The sequence below is a fragment of the Geotrypetes seraphini genome, chromosome 5 (genome assembly GCF_902459505.1).
Source record: "Geotrypetes seraphini chromosome 5, aGeoSer1.1, whole genome shotgun sequence".
Classification (NCBI taxonomy): Eukaryota; Metazoa; Chordata; class Amphibia; order Gymnophiona; family Dermophiidae; genus Geotrypetes; species Geotrypetes seraphini.
This window is the reverse complement of record NC_047088.1, coordinates 6,720,265-6,740,491: the sequence shown is the minus strand read 5'-3', so window position 1 is coordinate 6,740,491 and position 20,227 is coordinate 6,720,265. Positions and strand designations below refer to the sequence as shown.

General features: G+C 42.6%; 1 protein-coding gene across 2 annotated transcripts in view; it reads left to right on the top strand.

Annotated features, from left to right (window-relative positions):
- The window catches only part of LOC117361281 (transmembrane protein FAM155B-like), a 42,833-nt gene that overhangs the window by 18,171 nt on the left and 4,435 nt on the right, over positions 1–20,227 (top strand). The window contains exon 1 of one of the 2 annotated variants that reach the window (XM_033946413.1): positions 2,862–3,105. The exons of the other annotated variant lie outside the window; for it this stretch is intronic. Coding sequence (XP_033802304.1) covers positions 2,919–3,105 — 187 coding nt within the window. The 5' untranslated portion in view covers positions 2,862–2,918. Of the gene's footprint in view, positions 1–2,861; positions 3,106–20,227 lie in introns of those variants that run through there. 2 annotated transcript variants of the gene reach the window in all.

The window sequence follows — 20,227 nt, the reverse complement described above, 5'->3', positions numbered from 1 at the left end:
GGTGCTTAATGGAATTCACTTGGAGGAATGTAAGGTGAGTGGTGGAGTGCCTCAAGGATCGGTGGGAGGGCTGATTCTGTTCAATATATTTGTGAACGACATTACAAAAGGGTTAGAAGGTAAGGTTTGCCTTTTTGCAGATGATATCAAGATTTGTAACAGAATGGGTACCCCAGAGGAAGTGGAAAACATGGAAAGGATCTGCAAAAGTTAGAAGAATGGTCTGATGTTTGGCAAGTAATCCAAGATGATGGTACATGAATCACCACAGATCTTCAGGCTCCATTTATATGAGGTTTCTTTATTTGTTTCATTTCTTTCTTTTTTAAAATCAGTATAGAGAACAGTTAGAACTTACCCTGCATTTATTCCTTCCACTGGGCATAAGCTAATTACTCTATTTTGAGCGCCAGAAGGCGTTAGACAAGGTTCCGCATGAATTTCTACTTTGAAAAATTGCAAGCCATGGAATCGAGGGTAATATAATCACGTGGATTAAAAACTTATTGGTGGATAGAAAAGAGAGAGTGAGGGTAAATTGACAATACTCGGACTGGAAAAGCATCACGAGTGGAGTGCCTCAAGGTTCGGTGCTCTTCAACATATTTATAAACGACCTAGAAATTGGCACGATGAGTGAGGTGATTAAATTTGTGGATGATACAAAGTTATTCAGAGTAGTGAGGACACAGAAGGATTGCAAAGACCTACAACGAGACATAAACACACTCGAGGAATGGGCCGCGAAATGACAAATGAGGTTCAACGTGGATAAGTGCAAGGTGATGCATGTCGGTAACAAAAATCATATGCACGAATACAAGATGTTCAATACTATACTCAGAGAGAGCCCCCAGGAAAGAGACTTGGGAGATCTTGTAGACAAGTCAATGAAACCGTCCACACAATGTACAGCGGCACCAAAAAGGGCAAACAGAATGCTAGGAATGATTAAAAAGCGGATTACAAATAGATCCGAGAAAGTTATCAGGCCGCTGTACCGGGCCATGGTAAGCCCCCACCTGGAATACTGCGTCCAACACTGGTCGCCGTTCATGAAAAAGGACATAGTACTACTCAAAAGGGTCCAGAAGAGAGCAACAAAAATAGTTAAGGGACTGGAGGAGTTGCCGTACAATGAGAGGCTAGAGAAACTGGGCCTTTTCTCTCTTGAAAAGAGAAGACTGAGAGGGGACATGATCGAAACATCCAAGATATTGAAGGGGATTGGTTTAATAGAGAAAGAGAGATTGTTCCCTCTCTCCGAGGTGAAGAGAACAAGAGGGCACTCGCTAAAATTAAATGGGGTTAGATTCCGTACAAATGTAAGGAAGTTCTTCTTCACCCAGAGAGTGGTAAAAATCTGGAATGCTCAGGGATTCAAGAAAAGGTTAGATAAGTTCCTGCTGGACCAGAACATACGCAGGTAAGGCTAGACTCTGATAGAGCACTGGTCTTTGACCTAAGGGCCACCGCGTGAGTGGACTGCTGGGCACAATGGACCACTGGTCTGACCCAGCAGCATCAGTTCTTATGTTCTTATGTTCATTGTGCAAGAGGTTAGGGTGGAACCTGGAGCAGCACTAGAGATGAAGTTGGTATTTTTGGCGGGGGAGGCTGTGGTGAGTGCTGAAGTAGGAACCAGTAGAGCAAAAGGGATCTTGCTGAGATAGGGAGAAGCTGTTGCAGTGAATAACTTTGGGGGTGGCTCTGTGGGGATTAGGGTTACTATGATATCTGAAGCACAGGTTTTAACACACACAGCTTCCTCCTTGAGTTCTGTTTATGGATCAAGTAGGTTAATCAGTCCTGTAGTGGTCACATAGGAGGCTGTTTGGACTGCCAAAGTTGAGTTATAGTACTCTGTTTCTAATAAAATTGGATCTATGGAAGCTACTACTTAGGACTTAAAGTCTGATTTGCAGAAACATGATAAAACACAGGAGTTTTCTCCTGGCTAAATTGGGACCATAAGGACTGACCTGAATGTGGTTTAAGAACATGAGTGAAAGCACTGTTAAATACTTGGATAGAAACCCTTATTGAGAGGCTTGGGAAATTTGCTGAGCGCCTGAATTTGATTTATGAACTTTCCTAAATCATCTTGAATATCTCTAGTAAGCAGACACTGTCTGCGAAAGCTGTTCTCCTACCTCGAAGGTTTATTATAGTCCCTTAAAGATGTGAACAAGTAGTCAGCAGATGTTTTTGGAACAATTGAAGTCTCTGGAGGATAGTCTGAACTTGACTTAGGTGTTAGAAGTCTTTCACAATAGAGAGAAATTATTTATTGGACAGAGAGTCTTTTTTCTTGAAGTGAAAAGGAAACAGTTTCTTCTTATGTGCCAAGAAATGGAAGCCAAAGGCACTCGTTTATTTCTTCATTTCCCATGTAACTGTCTTGTGAAGATTACAAGTAATTGTTATATTTTATAATCCAAACAATTAAGGAGTCTCCTAATTGCTAGAGTGTCTCCAAATGCTATGGTGATCCCACTGTCTTCCAGTTGATTGGTCAGTTAGCCATTAGGCATCAAGGCTTATAAATCCCAAGCTTCAGTTGTAGAGTATAATTCTATGTTTAACAGCTTTATTGCTTTAATTTGGTCTCCCTTTCTTGTGGTGGTCTTATAGGGGGCAGTTTGTTCTTGCTATTAATTTCTTTTAATGAATTCCATGTGAATGACTTTTCTGTTACTTATTTCAAGTATGTTTTAGTTGAAGGATATTACCAGGAGACAATGGAGAATCACCAGCCCCATCTAACTGAATCAGAATCCCTTTTCATCCAGCTAGAAGAAAAGAAACCAATCTGGTTACTCATGGTATAGCAGCTACTTCATAGGAACTTTTCAGTTTGATTACAAAAGTAAACCTGAGTCTCTCTAGGGTGGTGATCATGGGAGACTTTAATCTACATGTTGAAATCCAGATACAGTTCCATCACAGCTGTCATCATCCACACAACCCATGGAAAGGATCTCGTACTAGGTTTGATGTTTTGCAAGAGTGTCAACGTCCCAAAACACCAGGATATCAGTGTCAAGATAATACCTCGACCGCGTTCTAATCAGATTTTCTCGAAGGGACTACCTGACACCCATGGTAAATGAATAACTGCTTGTGAACCACCTAGGGAAACATGACCCCTAGCAGAAGTACAAGACTACCGAAAGGGTGCCATTTTGGAGGGGAGGGTGGGGGAGGGCCTCTGGATCACATGGGGATGAGGTAGGAAGTCTGGATCATCACTCTTGAATGGAAATACTTTATGGTAATGGATGAAGATCCAAGCAAAGCTAAATGCACAGTACAGTATTCAGTCAAAAAGCTTCACAATCTGTGCTTCAAATAATCATTTAAAATATAAACGTACCAATGGATATAAGAGCATGCTGTTGAAACATGAGATTCCATGAGCTGAAAATGAAAATAAATATAGAAATGCCAACAAGGTTCATAGGGACTTTCTGGATGTGAACTGCTGCTGTCCTGCAATCTGTGACTCATGAAGTAATGTAGGAGATGGAAAGACAGGAATGACATCAAAAACAAAGATGCTCTATGGCTCTGGGAATGAGGAGTAGGAAGGCGATTTAAGCCTCTGAAGAACGAGGAATACAAAATTGAGATGAATATGCTGAGGAGGAATGAGCCTGGCCTGCAGGAGAGAAATACTGACTTGGGTGGGGCAAGGGTGGACCTAATGGGAAGAGGAACTATTGGTAGATATAACCCATTAGGTCAGGAGGAAGTAGAGAGGAGAAAAGTGTAAGTCTGAGAGTAGAGCAGATATGGGGGGTCTAAGTATCATACCCCCAAACAAAAGTCAAACTATGCATGGGGAGAAAATAGGATATAAAGGCAAGAAGACAAAGAAGAGATTATGAGAAGGGGGATGAGTGGTTTGTTTATTGGAAGCTTCTATACCTCTAATAATGACAGCGGAGTCAATTGTGAGCAGTTTGCATGAGCTTCAGTAGTGGTGTTACAATACTTGAGCTAAATATATGTGAATCTTACCTATTTATACCATCCACATACATATACTATAATTATTGTTTATGTATTGTCATATACTCATCTTCCTTTGTATTATTTGTGAGTTCACCCTTTCATATTCCAAGTGGGGAGTAGCCTGCTGTTTCCTCCATTTTGCTATTCCCCCTAAATCAGGGGTGTCCAATGTCGGTCCTCGAGGGCCGCAATCCAGTCGGGTTTTCAGGATTTCCCCAATGAATATGCATGAGATCTATTAGCATACAATGAAAGCAGTGCATGCAAATAGATCTCATGAATATTCATTGGGGAAATCTTGAAAACCCGACTGGACTGCGGCCCTCGAGGACCGACATTGGACACCCCTGCCCTAAATGTTTCTTTATTTGCTAAAGTGTGCTGTATCATCTTTATTTTTTGGTGTCCTTTTCTAGTTTTAATTTCTTCGGGGCCATCACTGAGAACATTCTTTTCCTGACACTTTTGAATTTGATGTCTCTGAAGGAAGGTATTTCCAGTAGGTATTTTTAGCTCGAGCGTTGGGCACATCTTGGTGTATGGGTGTCTAGTCTAGTTGCTAGGTATTGCAGCTCTGACAGATGAAGGATTTTGTGTGTCAGCAATATGATCTTGAATTTCACCCTGCATTCAATCAGGAACCAATGTAACTCTTTCAGTAGCAGGGTGGCACTCGCCTGCTTTGATTTTTCCAGCAGAAATCTAGCTGCTGAGTTTTGTACTATTTGAATCTGTCTGATCATGTACTTTGGAACACCCAGCAGCATGCATTGCAGTAGCTGAAGATTGAGAGTACCAGGGATATTACTATGTTGGACATGGCTTGATGGGTTAGGTAGGGTATTAGTCCTCTGATCCAGTAGAGTTTGCCATAAGCATTTTTCACAATGCGTTGGGTGTGTATTGTCATGTCCAAATTTGGGTCTAGCCATACTCCTAGGTTTCTCACTCCCTCTGTGGATGATTTTATAGTGTTGCCATTCAGAGTTAGTTGGTAACTTGGGCTGCTTCCCCCAATTTGTTAATTAGAAGTTGTTCAGTTTTATTCCCTGTTGACTACAAGTCTGTTTATTTGGAACCAACTGGAGATTTTCTCTAGACCTGTCTTGATCTTCTGCTTGGTCTTCTCATCCCGTTTCTTCACTGGGATGACCAGTTGGATGTCATCTGCATAGATGTATCCAACAATGAGGCAAAAAATGGTCAAAAGGTTCTGTGAGTGATTGCAGAACAGCAAAACCACCAACATACAAAGGAATATGTATACTAAAATAATAATAAGAGTGTGACAATGTAAGGTACCCTCAGTGCGCAGGATAAGCGACGGGAGAAAAACTCCAAGAGAGGAGCTCTCCAGCCTGCCTTGAAATCCATTTGGATACTTGATTCATGGGGTCCTGAGGAAGGGATTTTGTTCCCGAAACCAGGCTTGGTTGAACCTGGTTTTGTGGTGTTTCATCTACGTTGTTCCCGCACCCCTGGATGTTGAATGAAGACTCTTCAAGCTAAGTTGCTTTTTTTATTTTTTGCTGGGAGTTGGCTGGGGGGGTTCCCTGAGTGATTGCAGTTTGTGAATCCATTTTTTTACTTGTGTTCATTGTGCACTTGTTTGGGATTGTGCTATTTAATTTCAAAACACACTATAGTTACCCCATGATGGTGTGTAGGTGGGGGCTTTCTAGCCTCTACCTCTTCGTTTGAAGCGTTGGAGTTTTTCTCCTGTCGCTTATCCTGCGCACTGAGGGTACCTTACATTGTCACACTCTTATTATTATTTTAGTATACATATTCCTTTGTATGTTGGTGGTTTTGCTGTTCTGCAATCACTCACGGAACCTTTTGACCATTTTTTGCCTCATGTTGGATTCTTTTAAGTTTCGTTGACAATTCTTTTTTGGAGTCAGTTATCTGTATAGATGTAGCATTCTCATCGTTGTTTTCTGATGAATTTCCCAAATGGTTGGAGGAAGATGTTAAACAGCATGGGTGGTCTGTTTCTTTCCATTTGCTTGTAGTCCCATGCCATTCTACTCTTGTTATTTTGGATAGAAAGGATTCTATCCATGCCATGACTTTTCCTTTGAGGCCTAATTCTCCGCATCTCTATTTTAGCAGTGTGTGTTGGACTAGGTCGAAGGCTTCTGAGAGGTCCAGCAGCATGTCCTTTCCTTTAGCATGGTGTTTGAGAACCAAGTTCTGCACACTACTAGTACTGTTTCTGTGCTTAGGTGTCTTCTGAACCCTGACTGCACCTGGTCTAGCTTTGACAAGTTTTCTAGGGAGAAGAGAGTGTGTATGAAGTACACTGTTAAGGATTGGCTGGAAGAGAGGTGAGGGAGGAAGAAGTAGTCTGGTAGGACTTTTTTAGCCAGGAGTCCTCCATTGTGTTTGCACAACCTGCTATTCTCTACACTTACATATGGCTTGGCTAGGCTAGTTATGTTCTTGAGCTGCCATAATTTGATTTTCTTTTGCAGACATGGTAAAGTGTGCTGAATTGAGCTCCTTCCCCCAATCATTTTGAAAAGTTGGATACTATGCCCAGAGAAGCTTGAGATAAGAATTCCAATCCAATCCAGTCCTTGGTTTTATATACGATTATCTCAGTGAATGCCCCTTGGGCTTAATTTCTGGGGGAATTGTATAGGACACTGTTATGCCACTTCTCTTCAAACTTCAGCGTAGCGATGATGTTCTGCACAAGCCCCTCTTCCAGACAGCCTTCAGGGAGGAGGAGGGAAAGGGATAAGCCTAGTGTTGACTCCTGTCCCTGGCCTGCCTACCCCCTTCTATGGCTTCACAGTGCCACTTTCTTTATCTCTACAAATTAAGCTATGGAGATTGGCATGGCCATAGCTAAGTCTAGTTTGGGACACCAGAAGTTCCTCCACTTCTTGAAAGTCTCAAACACATCTATGTCCTTGGAGTATGGATTGATGTGAAAAGATGAAGCCCACACTTGAGGCTCAGCACTCACCCATACTTGATCTGGGAGAGCATGATTTGATATGACTCCTAGGCCTGTCCTCAGTCCAGATTGGTGGACGACTATTTCAATGAGAGATGGCCACTGGAAAGACTTTAGCTTCCTGAGAGCCATCATCTGCAAGCCCTTCAGTCAACTGCTTGCTTTCTTTACAGAGAACGGTAAGGAAAATCAATGTTAAAAAAAAATTACAAAGCAAAGGCATTAACAACAAAAGAAATTACAGCTGACGTGCCAACACCAAATGAAGATGGAGGAAGAACTACTTCTTATTAGCAATGGTATAAAAATATTAAACTTGAAAATAGCCAACAAAGCTAACTAGGACACTACTGAGCAAACTTAGATGAAGTAAATATAAGTGTTCTAGAAAAATAAGTCAGGCAAAAAACAGACTGTGGGCTTGGTTCAGCATCCATCCTACTGCTCGTAGGAATAACAAAAAACTGAGCAGCTAGGGGGATGGTGATGCGTGGGAAGGTAGAAGCACACTTACAAAGCTTCTTATAAAGCTCTACAAAAATCCTCTGTGCCAACAAGAGATGGAGTCATGTGACTCACGGTGTGGCTCAGTTGCACCTGGTTGCCTATAATAGCCCATTCTCTAAAGATCAGCACACTGAATAGTCATGCCGATAGGATTAACTAGGTAATGATTGTGGGGGAAAATACCTACGTGGTGCAAATGATAGAAGCACAAAATCTTTTTTTATTTTTATGCAATTTCCCAAATGTAGAAATACTGTACAGGCATTACACTTCACTAGGAATAATAATCAATCACAGAAAAACAGTATCAAATAAAGGCCACAAATTCCAAGAGCCTTATCAAGAAAACCAAGAAGAAAAAGGGTGGGATAATCTCATAAAGCGAGAGTGCAATTAAAGAACATTTATCACTCAAAAACAAAGTCAATTGTGTTTGTTCAAAAAATATGCTTCATTTGTACAGGAAAATAGGCCCCAATTGGAAGGACTCTTTTTATTCCATCTCCACATCATCCCCATTCTCTCAATTTTCTTTCCCGTACCCAACCCACATTTACATGATCTTGTAAATTCAATCAAAACATAAACCCCTCTCTTTCACGAAGCCACATTAGGATTTTTTATTGCCAGCCACGGCAGTATTAGCTCTGACACTCATAGGACTTCTGTGAGCATTGGAGCTGGCAATTTTTTAAAAAAAAAGCCTAACACGGCTTTGTAAAAAGGGGCCAAAAGCATAAATTTTTTAAATATGTAAGAAAACCATATTATTTATTAACATGGGCTGTGAGGAAACAATTAGTTCAAACTCTGTAAAAATAAACCGTTTATACTTCCAGAGTTCACTTCCATTTACGTTCCTGGCTTATTCATCCTGATGATGTGCTGGTGACAGGGGAGAGACGAACAGAATTCCTTGCCTGGGATCAGCATATACAGTATGGGGCTCATAATCGAAAGAGAAAAACGTCCAAAAACTGGCCTAAGTCGACACTTGGACGAACATTGTCAAAATAGGTCCAAGTGCCGATAATAAAAACGGGTTTGGGACATATTTCTAAACGACCTAGGCCTTCATAGTGCTGCTGAACGACCATAGCTAAACAGGGCGTTTCAGGAGGACTGTCGAGGGTGGGAGTTGGGTGGGACATGGGCCGGTTTAGACTTAGTCATATAGCATGTATAATCGAAAGTTATACAGCCCAGGATCAATGAAACTTGGACGTTATGACTTAGACCAGTGTTTTTCAACCTTTTTACACCCGTGGATCGGCAGAAATAAAATAATTATTTTGTGGACCGGCAAACTACTAGGACTAAAATTTAAAAACCCCGTTTCTGCCCCATCTCTGCGAGCTCAGTCACCTCAATAACTATAGAAAAATAGACAAATATAGTGCAAAATATAGACAGCAGATATAAATTCTCAAAACTGACCCGTTTTGATCACTAAACTGAAAATAAAATCATTTTTCCTACCTTTGCTGTCTGGTGATTTCATGAGTCGCTGGTTGCTTTTCCTTCTGTCTGTGTATCCTTTCTTTCTGCACTCAGGCCCAAGAATTGTCCCTTTCTATTCCCTCCCTCTTTCCTTCCTATGTCTTTAATGCCCCCGGTGCCTCCTTCCCATGTCTTTAGTGCCCCCAGTGCCTCCTTCCCATGTCTTTAGTGCCCCTAGTGCCTCCTTCCTATGTCCCTCTCACTGCCTTCCACACTTTGTCCCACCTCCACCCCCGAAGCCAGCCTGCTTGCCTACCTCCTCCTTCCCTCTCTGTGGCGTGCGCATAAAAAGCCTCCCTCCTTCCTTTCCCCGGGTCAGCTACTATCTTACTGCCCTGCTGCTGCTGCTAAAACCGACAGGAAGTCTTCTTTCCGATGTCAATTCTGACGGCGGAGAGGATATTCTGGGCCAGCCAGGCAGCGATTGGCTGGCCCAGAACGTTCTCTCCGACACCAGAATTGACGTCGGAAAGAAGACCTCCTGTTGGCTTTAGCAGCAGCAGCAGGGCGGTAAGAGAAGGGGACCCGGGGAAAGGAAGGAGGGAGGCTTTATTTTTTGCGCGCGCGACAGGTAGGGAGGGGCAGGGTCTGAAAACGGGACCCATGGTCACCTTAATCTTGCCGGCCCTGCGCGGACCGGCAGAAATTTCCTGCGGACCGCATACCAGTCCACGGACCGGCAGTTGAAGGACAGTGACTTAGACCATTTAAAACATGATCTAAGTCACAAAAACACACCTAAAGTGACCAAATAAGCACTGCAAACACATAATACAGACCCCCACACACTACCCCAGTGATCACCGACCCCCCCAACCCCATAAAAATCGTAATCACACCTTTAAAATTTAGCCTCCAGACCATCATCACCTGGCAGCCTGGCATAGGAAAGGCTAGTCGTCTTGCACAGAGGCATCTTAAGCTGTCTTGGAAGTGGGTTAGGGACCCATGGAGAGGAGGCCCCATGCCCATAAGCCCCTGTAATCACTGCATTGATACTGAAACATGTGCACTCCCCTATACACCCCCAAAACCCTTTTGTACTGGCGTATAAGTGGCTCCTTCAGCCATAAGGGCTATTGGGGTGGTAGATAGGTAGGTCTAGGGGATTCTGGAGGTGGTTTGGAGGGCTCACCGTGACCTTTAAGGCAGCTGTAGTGAGATGATGACATGGCACACTTTTTGTGATGTTCACAGCAGTGCCCTGTAAGGTACCCCACTATTTAGGTGCCATGGCTGGGTCTTCAATCCATCACTTTGCAGACCCCTCCCATGTCCAACAGGGCTTGTTCTAGGCATTTTAGACTTGGACGAAAAGTTGGACGAAAATGTGGTATAAAGATGGACAATTTAGCGACTTGGACGATCAGATCGGCAGGACGTATAATTAGACGATTTTCGAAACGGAAAAAAATTTGGACGTGTTTTTCAAAAATGTGTCCTAGTCTGTTTTTTTTTACTTTGGACGACTTGCAAGTTAGACGAAAACGGACTTAAACGTTCCTTTCGATTATGCCCCTCCATGTATCTACTTTGTTATTCACTGAAGCTGTTTCCTAACGCTTCAAAAACTCTCCAAGAAGACCACTGACCATTTTAGTAGCCTTCCTCTGGACCAACTCCATCCATCCTGTTTGTACTTACCTTTCTGAGGTACAGCCTCTAGAATTGTACACAGTACTCTAAATTATCATTTATTTAAAAATTTATATACCGCATATTAACTATGCGGTTTGCAAAATTCCACACAAATCAACTTACGCTCCATAACAGACGATTGCAGATCAGGTTTCAACAATACTAACACAGGAAGGCATTAACAAAGGGTCACATTTTCAACATTTTCTTGAAATTCATCCTCCCAGCACAATATCACAAAATTTCAGGAAGACATTAACACCAGAGACACACACAGAGGCATCATCACTTTGGTTTTTTTCCTGACCATTCCTCTCCCTAACCACCCAAGCTGTCACCTTTTCTACCTGTTTAACCACCTTAAGTTCATCAGATACCATCAATTACCATCTTCTTTCATACCCAGAAGTATTTCATCCCTTACAAATAAGTACCTGTTTAAGATATGTGAACTGCTGTGATTGTGTAAACCACACAAGAAAAGCTGCATATCAAGTCCATGACCAGTGTTCCCGCTAAGCTGCGCTGGCCTGCGCTCGCGCACAAAATAATACATCGCAGCGCACAAGTTTCTCTTCACAGCGCACACACGCGTCGCAAAGGTAAGGGGAGGTAAGGTAAGGGGACGCATTGGGGGGATTGCACTTCCCCACAATTGCCATGCTTCGGTTCCTCTTCTTCCTTCCTTCCTCCCCCCCCGCGGGACCCTGCGGCACCATCAACTCTTACTCCCTCTAATGTCGGCCCTGCAGCTCCAGACTTCCTCGCACCTTCTCCCCTCCCCCTTTGGATCGCTATTATTTTAAATGTTATAGCCGCGGAGCTGTATCCATCAGTGGAGATGTCTAACCTCGGCCTGCCCCGGAACTCTTACTGCAGCAGCCGCCCGTCTAGGCAGGAACAGGAAGTCACTGTTGCAGTAAGAGTTCCGGGGCAGGCCGAGGTTAGACATCTCCACTGATGGATACAGCTCCGCGGCTATAACATTTAAAATAATAGCGATCCAAAGGGGGAGGGGAGAAGGTGCGAGGAAGTCTGGAGCTGCAGGGCCGACATTAGAGGGAGTAAGAGTTGATGGTGCCGCAGGGTCCCGCGGGGGGGGGGGGAGGAAGGAAGGAAGAAGAGGAACCGAAGCATGGCAATTGTGGGGAAGTGCAGAGCTGCAGGGAAGAGTGTTGCGGTACCCAGCTGGAGGGAGAAGGAAGATGAGGGAGGGAATTAAAGGAGATGCCAGGGCTTGGAGCGTAGGAGGAAGGTATGCCAGTCTAAGGGAAAAGGAAGGGGGAGATGTGAGAGCATGGAGGGGGAGCGAAAGATGGAAGAAAAGGAAAGGAGAGAGATGCCAGAGAATCAGGGAAGGGGAGATACCAGACTATGAGGAGAGGTGTGGGAGAGGGAAGGCGAGGATAGAGATGCCAGACCAATGGGGTGAAAGGAGAGATGGAAGGGGGAGGCATACAGTTTCTGGAAGGGGCATAGAAGGAGAGAAGATGCCATATAGGGGAAGAGAGACGGCAGACAGTGGATGGAAGGAAGAGAGTTACAAGAAGATGAGGAAAGGAGAAACCACAGAAGACAAAGGTAGAAAAAAATTTCTATTTATTTATTGCTTTAGGAGACATGTGTCACTGTTTCTGTGAAGCATTGTATGCAGAGTCCAGCTTCTTGCTGGTTCAATTTAACCTTTGTCTATGTATTTTTATTTTATCCCCCCTTTTACAAAACTGTGAAGCGTTTTTAGCACCAGCCTTGGTGGTAGCAGCTCTGATGCTCAGAATTTTATGAGCATCAGAGCTGTTACCTCCGTAGCTAAAATCCACACTACAGTTTTGTAAAAGAGGGAGGGGTTAGTTTGTGATTACATATTCCTTACTAGGCGAAGGTGTTTTCTGTGTTCTGTGTGTTTTCTGTTAGGATTGACGGTGTAGGATTGATCTGTGCTGGTCTGGCTTGTTTAGTTTTACAATGGGTGTATTGATGTACTGCTCACTGCAATATGTAAGATGCTGCCTTTTCCTAGGTACTCATGTGTGACGTGTGGTTTGTTACTAAAAATCATGTTTTTCTTACAGATGGGGGGGGTGCCAAAAAATGATGGGCCCCGGATGTTACATATGCTAGGTACGCCACTGTATGTAAAGATACCAGAAAGCTGGCGTAGCAAAAACTTCTAAGTTTTGAGTATTTAACCCTCCCACAATCTCACGGGCACTCGTTTCAAGTTTATTGAGATTTTGATTTAAACGCAATATCAAATATTTTCAATGCGTATAACAAAAATAAATTTGGGGAAATAAATAAAACCATTTGAACCAGTGTTCCCGCTAAGCTGCGCTGGCGCACAAAATATTACATCGCAGCGCACACGTTTCTCGTCACAGCGCACAATCGGAAGAGGCGTACGGCAGATGGCAGGGCGGCGAGAGGAGAATCGGGCGAGTTGGCTCATAACTTGCTGGCGCCCGATATTTTTGGCTCACGGTGAAAAAAGTTTGCTCACAACACCCGCCCGCTTAGAGGGAACACTGTCCATGACCCTGCATTTTTTAGCATTACAGTTTAACTGCCAAGTTCTAGAACATTCTTCGAGCTTAACTAGATCTCTGCTCACATTATCCACACCGTTCGGGGTGTTATCTCTATGACAAATGGTATCATTCACAAAGAGGCAAACCTTACCAGACAGCCCTTCTGCTTTATTGCTACAGAAATGTTTAAAAGAACCAGACCAAGAGCTAATGTTTGTTGCACATCAAAGAAAACGCCCCCTTTTCAGACTAAACTCCTTTTGCTCCTACTTTCTGTCACTTCTCACTGACCCAGTTTCTAACTCAGTGAATCATTTTGACCCATACCGAAGGCATTCATTTTAAGTTTCAATTTTATTTAGATTTGTTTTCCCATGTAGACACTATCTGGGGAATTCTATGAAGTCCGTCTAAAGTTAGGCATGCATGCCTAAGATAATTGATTAATAGGCTTAATCGGCACCAATAATTGGCACTTAACACCTCATAATTGATATTAATTGAAATGAGCTGATAGGCACCTTCCTTGGTAGGCATAATTTTCTACAAGTTAGGCACCATGTCCAAAGCGCCTACCTAAAAGTAGGCATGGTTAGGGATAGGTTAAGGGCATGTTTTTGACTTAGGCACTGTTGTGTGTTTAACTTAGGTGTACACATTTAGGCCAAGAAAACATAAGAACATAAGAATAATAATAATAATAATAATAACTTTATTCTTATATACCGCCAACAATCTTGCGACTTCTAGGCGGTTTACAATGAAGATAAATTGCACAGACATCGAATTACAGAGTGTAGCAGTGAATATCTGATAGTAGCAGCAATAAAAATAATAACAACAGTTTATATATTGCAGGACCGTGAAGTTCCATGCGGTTTACAATGAATTAGAAAAATTCCATAAATTGTGAGGAACATTCATAGTTAGAGATTAGAGGTTAACAGTTTACTAGATCTAAATTGGGGAGGGATTGCGATGGGGGCTATTGTTCTGATTCGTTACCTAGGTATTTCGAGAACAGGTATGTTTTTAGGTGTTTCCTAAATTCACCATAATTGTTTGTGTGTGTAATTAGTTTTTCCAAGTCTTTGCCCCATAAGGCTGCTTGGTATGATAGAAGTTGTTGATGGTGTCTTTTATATTTGCATCCTCTGGCTGGTGGAAGCCTTACTAGGTCAGACCAAAGGTCCATCAAGCCCAAAGCCCATTCTCACGATGACCAATCCAGGTCACTAGTACCTGGCAATACCCAAGGAATAGCAATATTCCATGCTACCGATCAAGGGCAAGCAGTGGCTTCACCCATGTCTTTCTCAATAACAGGCCTTTGGAACGATCTCACTATCCCGCTGCGGAACCTGGGCTCCCTCCAACTATTCCGAAAACAACTGAAAACCTGGATTTTCTCTAACATATAACATCTCTTCTCTCGTTACATCCCCTCTTTATATTGCCCTTGTAAGTCTTTCTCCTCTCTCTTCCTATATTTTTAAGCTTTGTAAACCGTGTCGAGCTCCACTCCCGTGGAGATGATGCGGTATATAAACTTAAGGTTTAGTTTAGTTTAGTTTAGACTTTTCCTTCAGGAACTTGTCCAAACCTTTCTTAAAACCAGCTACACTCTCCGCTCTTACCACAACCTCTGGTAACGCGTTCCAGAGCTTAATATTCTCTGAGTGAAAAAATATTTCCTCCAATTGGTTTTAAAAGTATTTGCCTGTAACTTCGAGTGTCCCATAGTCTTTTTAATTTTTGACGGAATGAAAAATCAATCCGCTTGTACCCGTTTTACTCCACTCAGGATTTTGTAGACTTCAATCCTATCTCCCTTCAGCTGTCTCTTTTCCAAGCTGAAGAGCCCTAACCTTTCCACATATGAGAGGAGTTCCATCCCCTTTATCATCTTGGTTGCTCTTCTTTGAACCTTTTCTAGTGCTGCTATATCTTTCTTGAGACAAGGAGACCAGAAAGCAATACTCCAGGTAAGATTGCACCATGGAGCGATACAGAGGCATTATAACATTTTTAGTCTTGTTAACCATCCCATTTTTAATAATTCCTAGCATCTTGTTTGCTTTTTTTGGGTGCCACCAAACATTGGGTGGAAGGTTTCATCATATTGTCTACAATAACACCCAGATCCTTTTCTTGGAAGCTAAACCCTATCATCCGGTAACTGTGATTTGGGTTATTCTTCCCAATATGCATCACTTTGTATTTGTCCACATTAAATTTCATCTGCCATTTGGACGCCCAGGCTTCTAAAAACCCTGGCATAAATACAGTACGCCTACAAGTTAGGATGCCTTGCAATGCCAAATATTGCTTAGATGGTGCTAAGTGTGATTCTAACTTTTATAGAATTATGCATAGTGTGGCAGTAGTCAGCACCAATTTATATAGAATCTGGCCCTGTGTTCTTTGTCCTCAGTTTTGTGTGTGAATGGAAAATGGATCATATGTGCTTCTAAATAATCCAATCCAGTCCAAGACTATTGAAAGTTTGTGCACATTTCTAAAGAATGTGGAAGCCATATTTCATTGCCAAAATATTAGCACCAGAATGGTCAGCTGAGCTCAGATAAGACTTATATATTTTCTTGGAGTAAATGATTGGCATTTTGACTTGATCTTCAACTCTGCCAAGTTACATACCTGCCCACACTAGAGATTGACATGGGGATAAATTTGTCTCCGTTCCCGCAGGAACTCAATTTTCCCATCCCATCCCCGTAGGGTTTGTCATTGTCCCTGCCCCATTCCTGTAAACTCTGCATTAACCGCACAAGCCTTGAACACTTATGATTTGAAAGTGAAGATGAGGACGGAGCTTGCAGGAATGGGGCAGGGACAGGATGGGAAAATGAGTTCCCATGGGGAAGGGGAAAAATTTGTCCCCGTGTCATTCTCTAGCCCAGTCTCTCTCTTTTTAGCTGCAGCACACTAAATGGAGCAAATGTCTTCCGTGGCACATTGTAATTAAAATCATAAAATTGCAAAACAAAAAATTAAATTTGAGAGTTATTTATTTAAAGTTCTCTAAGCTATGTATGGGTAATTGTAACAATGGTGAAACTAAAGCGGATGGAATAGAACTGCTTATCAATGCAATTGATGTGCTTGATTTTGAGTGCAAATTAACTCAAATTGCCGCTGCTGGGTCAGATCAGTGGTCCATCATGCCCAGTAGTCCACTCCCACGGTCCCTTAGGTCAAAGACCGGTGCTCTAAATGAGTCCAGCCTCACCTGCGTATGTTCCGGTTCAGCAGGAACTTGTCTAACTTTGTCTTGAATCCCTGGAGGGTGTTTTCACCTATAACAGACTCCGAAAGAATGTTCCAGTTTTCTACCACTCTCTGGGTGAAGAAGAATTTCCTTATGTTTGTACGGAATCTATCCGCTTTTAACTTCAGAGAATGCCCTCTCGTTCTCCCTACCTTGGAGAGGGTGAACAATCTGTCTTTATCTGCTAAGTCTATTCCCTTCAGTATTTTGAATGTTTCGATCATGGTCCCTCTCAGTCTCCTCTTTTTAAGGGAGAAGAGGCCCAGTTTCTCCAATCTCTTACTGTACGGCAACTCCTCCAGCCCCTCAACCATTTTAGTCGCTCTTCTCTGGACCTTTCGAGGAGTGCTGTGTCCTTCTTCATGTATAGCGACCAGTGCTGGATGCAGTACTCCAGGTGAGGGCACACCATGGCCCAATACAGCGGCATGATAACCTTCTTTATCATTCCTTGCATTCTGTTCGCATTTTTCACCGCCGCCACACATTGCACGGATGGCTTCATCGACTTGTCAATCAGAACTCCCAAGTCTCTTCCCTGGGAGATCTTTCCAAGTACCACCTCGGACATCCTGTATTCGTGCATGAGATTTTTGTTACCGACATGCATCACTTTACACTTATCCATGTTGAACCTCATTTGCCATGTCGATGCCCATTTCTCGAGCCTGATTATGTCACATTGTAGATCTTTGCAATCCCCTTGTGTCTTCACTACTCTGAATAACTTTGTATCGTCCGCAAATTAAATCACCTCACTCGTCGTACCAATGTCCAGATCATTTATAAAGATGTTGACGAGCACGGGTCCAAGCACCGAGCCCTGTGGCACCCCACTGGTGATGCTCTTCCAGTCCGAGTATTGTCCATTTACCCCCACTCTCTGTTTCCTGTGCTCCAGCCAGTTTTTAATCCACGTGAGTATTTCACCCTCGATTCCATGGCTCGCAATTTTCCGAAGTAGTCGTTCATGTGTAACCTTGTCGAATGCCTTCTGAAAATCCAGATATACAATGTCGACCAGGTCACCCTATCTGCCCTTTTTACTCCCTCAAAGAAGTGCAGCAAGTTTGTCAAACAAGATCTGCCTTTGCTGAAACAGTGCTTGCTGGTCCTCATCAGACCATGTCCGTCAAGGTGATCAATGATGCGATCCTTTATCAGCGCCTCTACCATCTTTCCCGGTACCGATGTCAGACTCACAGGTCTGTAGTTTCCCGGATCTCCCTTCGAACCTTTTTTGGCGTAACATTTGCCACCTTCCAGTCTTCCGGAATCTTTCCCGATCTGATCGACAGATTGCCTATTAGTTGAAGCAGTTCAGCTATAGTCCCTTTCAGTTCTTTGATGACCCTCAGATGGATGCCATCCAGTCCCGGGGATTTATCGCTCTTAAGTCTATCAATCTGCCTGCATACCTCTTCTAGACTGACCGTCAACCCTGTCAGTTTCCCGTCGACAAGCAAACATGCATTTGATCATACACCATCTGTCAGAGCTGAAAATCCAAGTTCACAAAGATAAGAAGATCCAAACAGTAACAAAGCCTTGATTGTTGTGTTGCTCAAGTTAGGATAACTACTGCATAAAAAAATAAAAATAAAATTACTTGTCATAAGGATCAATCATGTCAAAGAACAATGCTTGTCTGGGCAGTTGTATCCTTACGCACCCAGATGCTCATAACATTGACAGACTCTCATATACCTGACGTACATGTCATCTATTCTAGTGTATACTTATGGAGGGAATTTTTAAAAATAAAGCAAAATTCTGGAATCTCTCGTGACACACCCAGAATCACTTCAGGGCACACAGTTTGAGAGACACTGCTCTAGCCCATACTCAGAGAAAACAAGCATACAGAACAGAGACATGCACATACCAAAAAATTCCATGGGCATCTCATTTGTTAATTTGCTCATAAGTCTCTTAGGAGAGATTTTGTCAAGCACTTTCTGAAAATGCAGATAGATTTTGTGAACTGGCTCACCTTTATCCTCGTGTTTGTCCACGCCTTCAAACACATGTAGTAGACTGGTAGGGCAAGACTTCCCTTGGCTCAGAGCCCAAGCGGATGAGTCACTTAGATTAGAATGTGTGTCCAGATTCTGGATATTTCTGCCACATTGCAAGCAGGGCCAGAACCTTGTTTTCAATGAAAAGACAAGAAAAGAAAAATTGTATATAAAAAATGTATGTTTGGGTTTTTTTTTTTAACAGAATTACACTTCTTCCTCCATATTCGCGGTTTCAGCATTTTCGATTATTCACGGTTTTTAGCTTGCTGGCTCTTCCCCTCAAATTACATCAGCTTGCATAGAGAAATCGCTGATTCCAAGCGTTTACAGAGAAAATTGTTAATTCCCAACACTTTCTTCACCGTGTTTTGCCTCTCCTTCAGGAACAGGCCAGGTCTCCCACTATGTTGTTCGTGGTGCGTTTTTTCTGTATTTGTGGTTCTGTTAATCCCCTATCACAGCGAATACGGAGGGAGAAGTGTAAAACAAAAGCAACAGATGAAAACAATATTGAGAGACAGAGAGGTAAAACTTCTCACAACCCATCAGAAGAGTCTGTTTAACAAAGCTCAAACGCAAAGCAGAGGAGCTCAGTACTCTCCACTAAGGGAGTCTTTTACAAACGTTTAGTGCATGTTATCTGCAGCAGAATCCATTATATTACTATGGGCTCTGCTGCAGATAACATTTATTTTTAAAAATGTCTATCCCGCATAATCCTAAGCGGTTTACAAAATACAAACATAATCATAATTTGACATACAAAAATTAAAACAAACACAATCAGCTAAAAGCCTCCACAAACAGACTTGTTTTCAATACCTTCTTAAATTTCTTTCTTCAGATTACGACAAAATGTCAGATATAAGTCGAAACTAGCAAATAGAGGCTGGAAGAGAATTTCAGAGTCAGTCTGACAAGAAAAGGATTCATCCTATATCTTTTTAAAACAAATTGCTTTAAAAGAAGGGACAAACAATAGTGCGTAAGTAAGATGTGGGCAGTGGCCTAATGATAACAAAAATAATCTGGAATTAATTAATTAAGAAGTATAACTCTTTATTTACATAGATGCTGGCAGAAGGGTCACACAAAATTTCAGGGCCAGGACCAACAATCGGACAGGCCAAAGCAAGCACACATCAAGCCAGTCCTCTCGCTCCAAATAAGGGAGACCACACCATATATTGAACTCCAAAACTCATCTTTACGAACTCTTTCTGTTATAGAAAGAGCAGTTGCTTTAACAGTTCAACTATATACAAAAAATTTTCCTATGCTGTTAGGCCCCCATGTTGGATGGATTTGATCAATTGGTAGGAGATCACCCAAAAGACACATTTGGTGCCATCTTACAGCCCTTAAATCTCCTTGGGAGGCAGGGCTACTTTCAACTTACCCTCCACCCTGCAGAGATCCAAGCACTGAGGCTGGCTTCCATAAACTGATGGAACCCATGAACTGGGTTTTCAATAATCTCCTGGAGCTCTCTGAACATCTGTTGACCTGCCTATCTCCCTGCAAGTACAGATAGGATTAACCAAGAGTCATATATTCAAACAATAATAGGCAGTCCTAATCTCTAGGGACTGCAACAGCCACTGCAGAAAACCCACAGCACTGATGGGATTAAAACCATCATAGGCTGTTAAGGGAAATATATGCACAATTTACACTATTCACTTATGGAGACATTCTAAAACTGGCACCTACACATAGGCACAGGTAGGCGCCCTACCGGTGTCTAAGTTAATTGAAG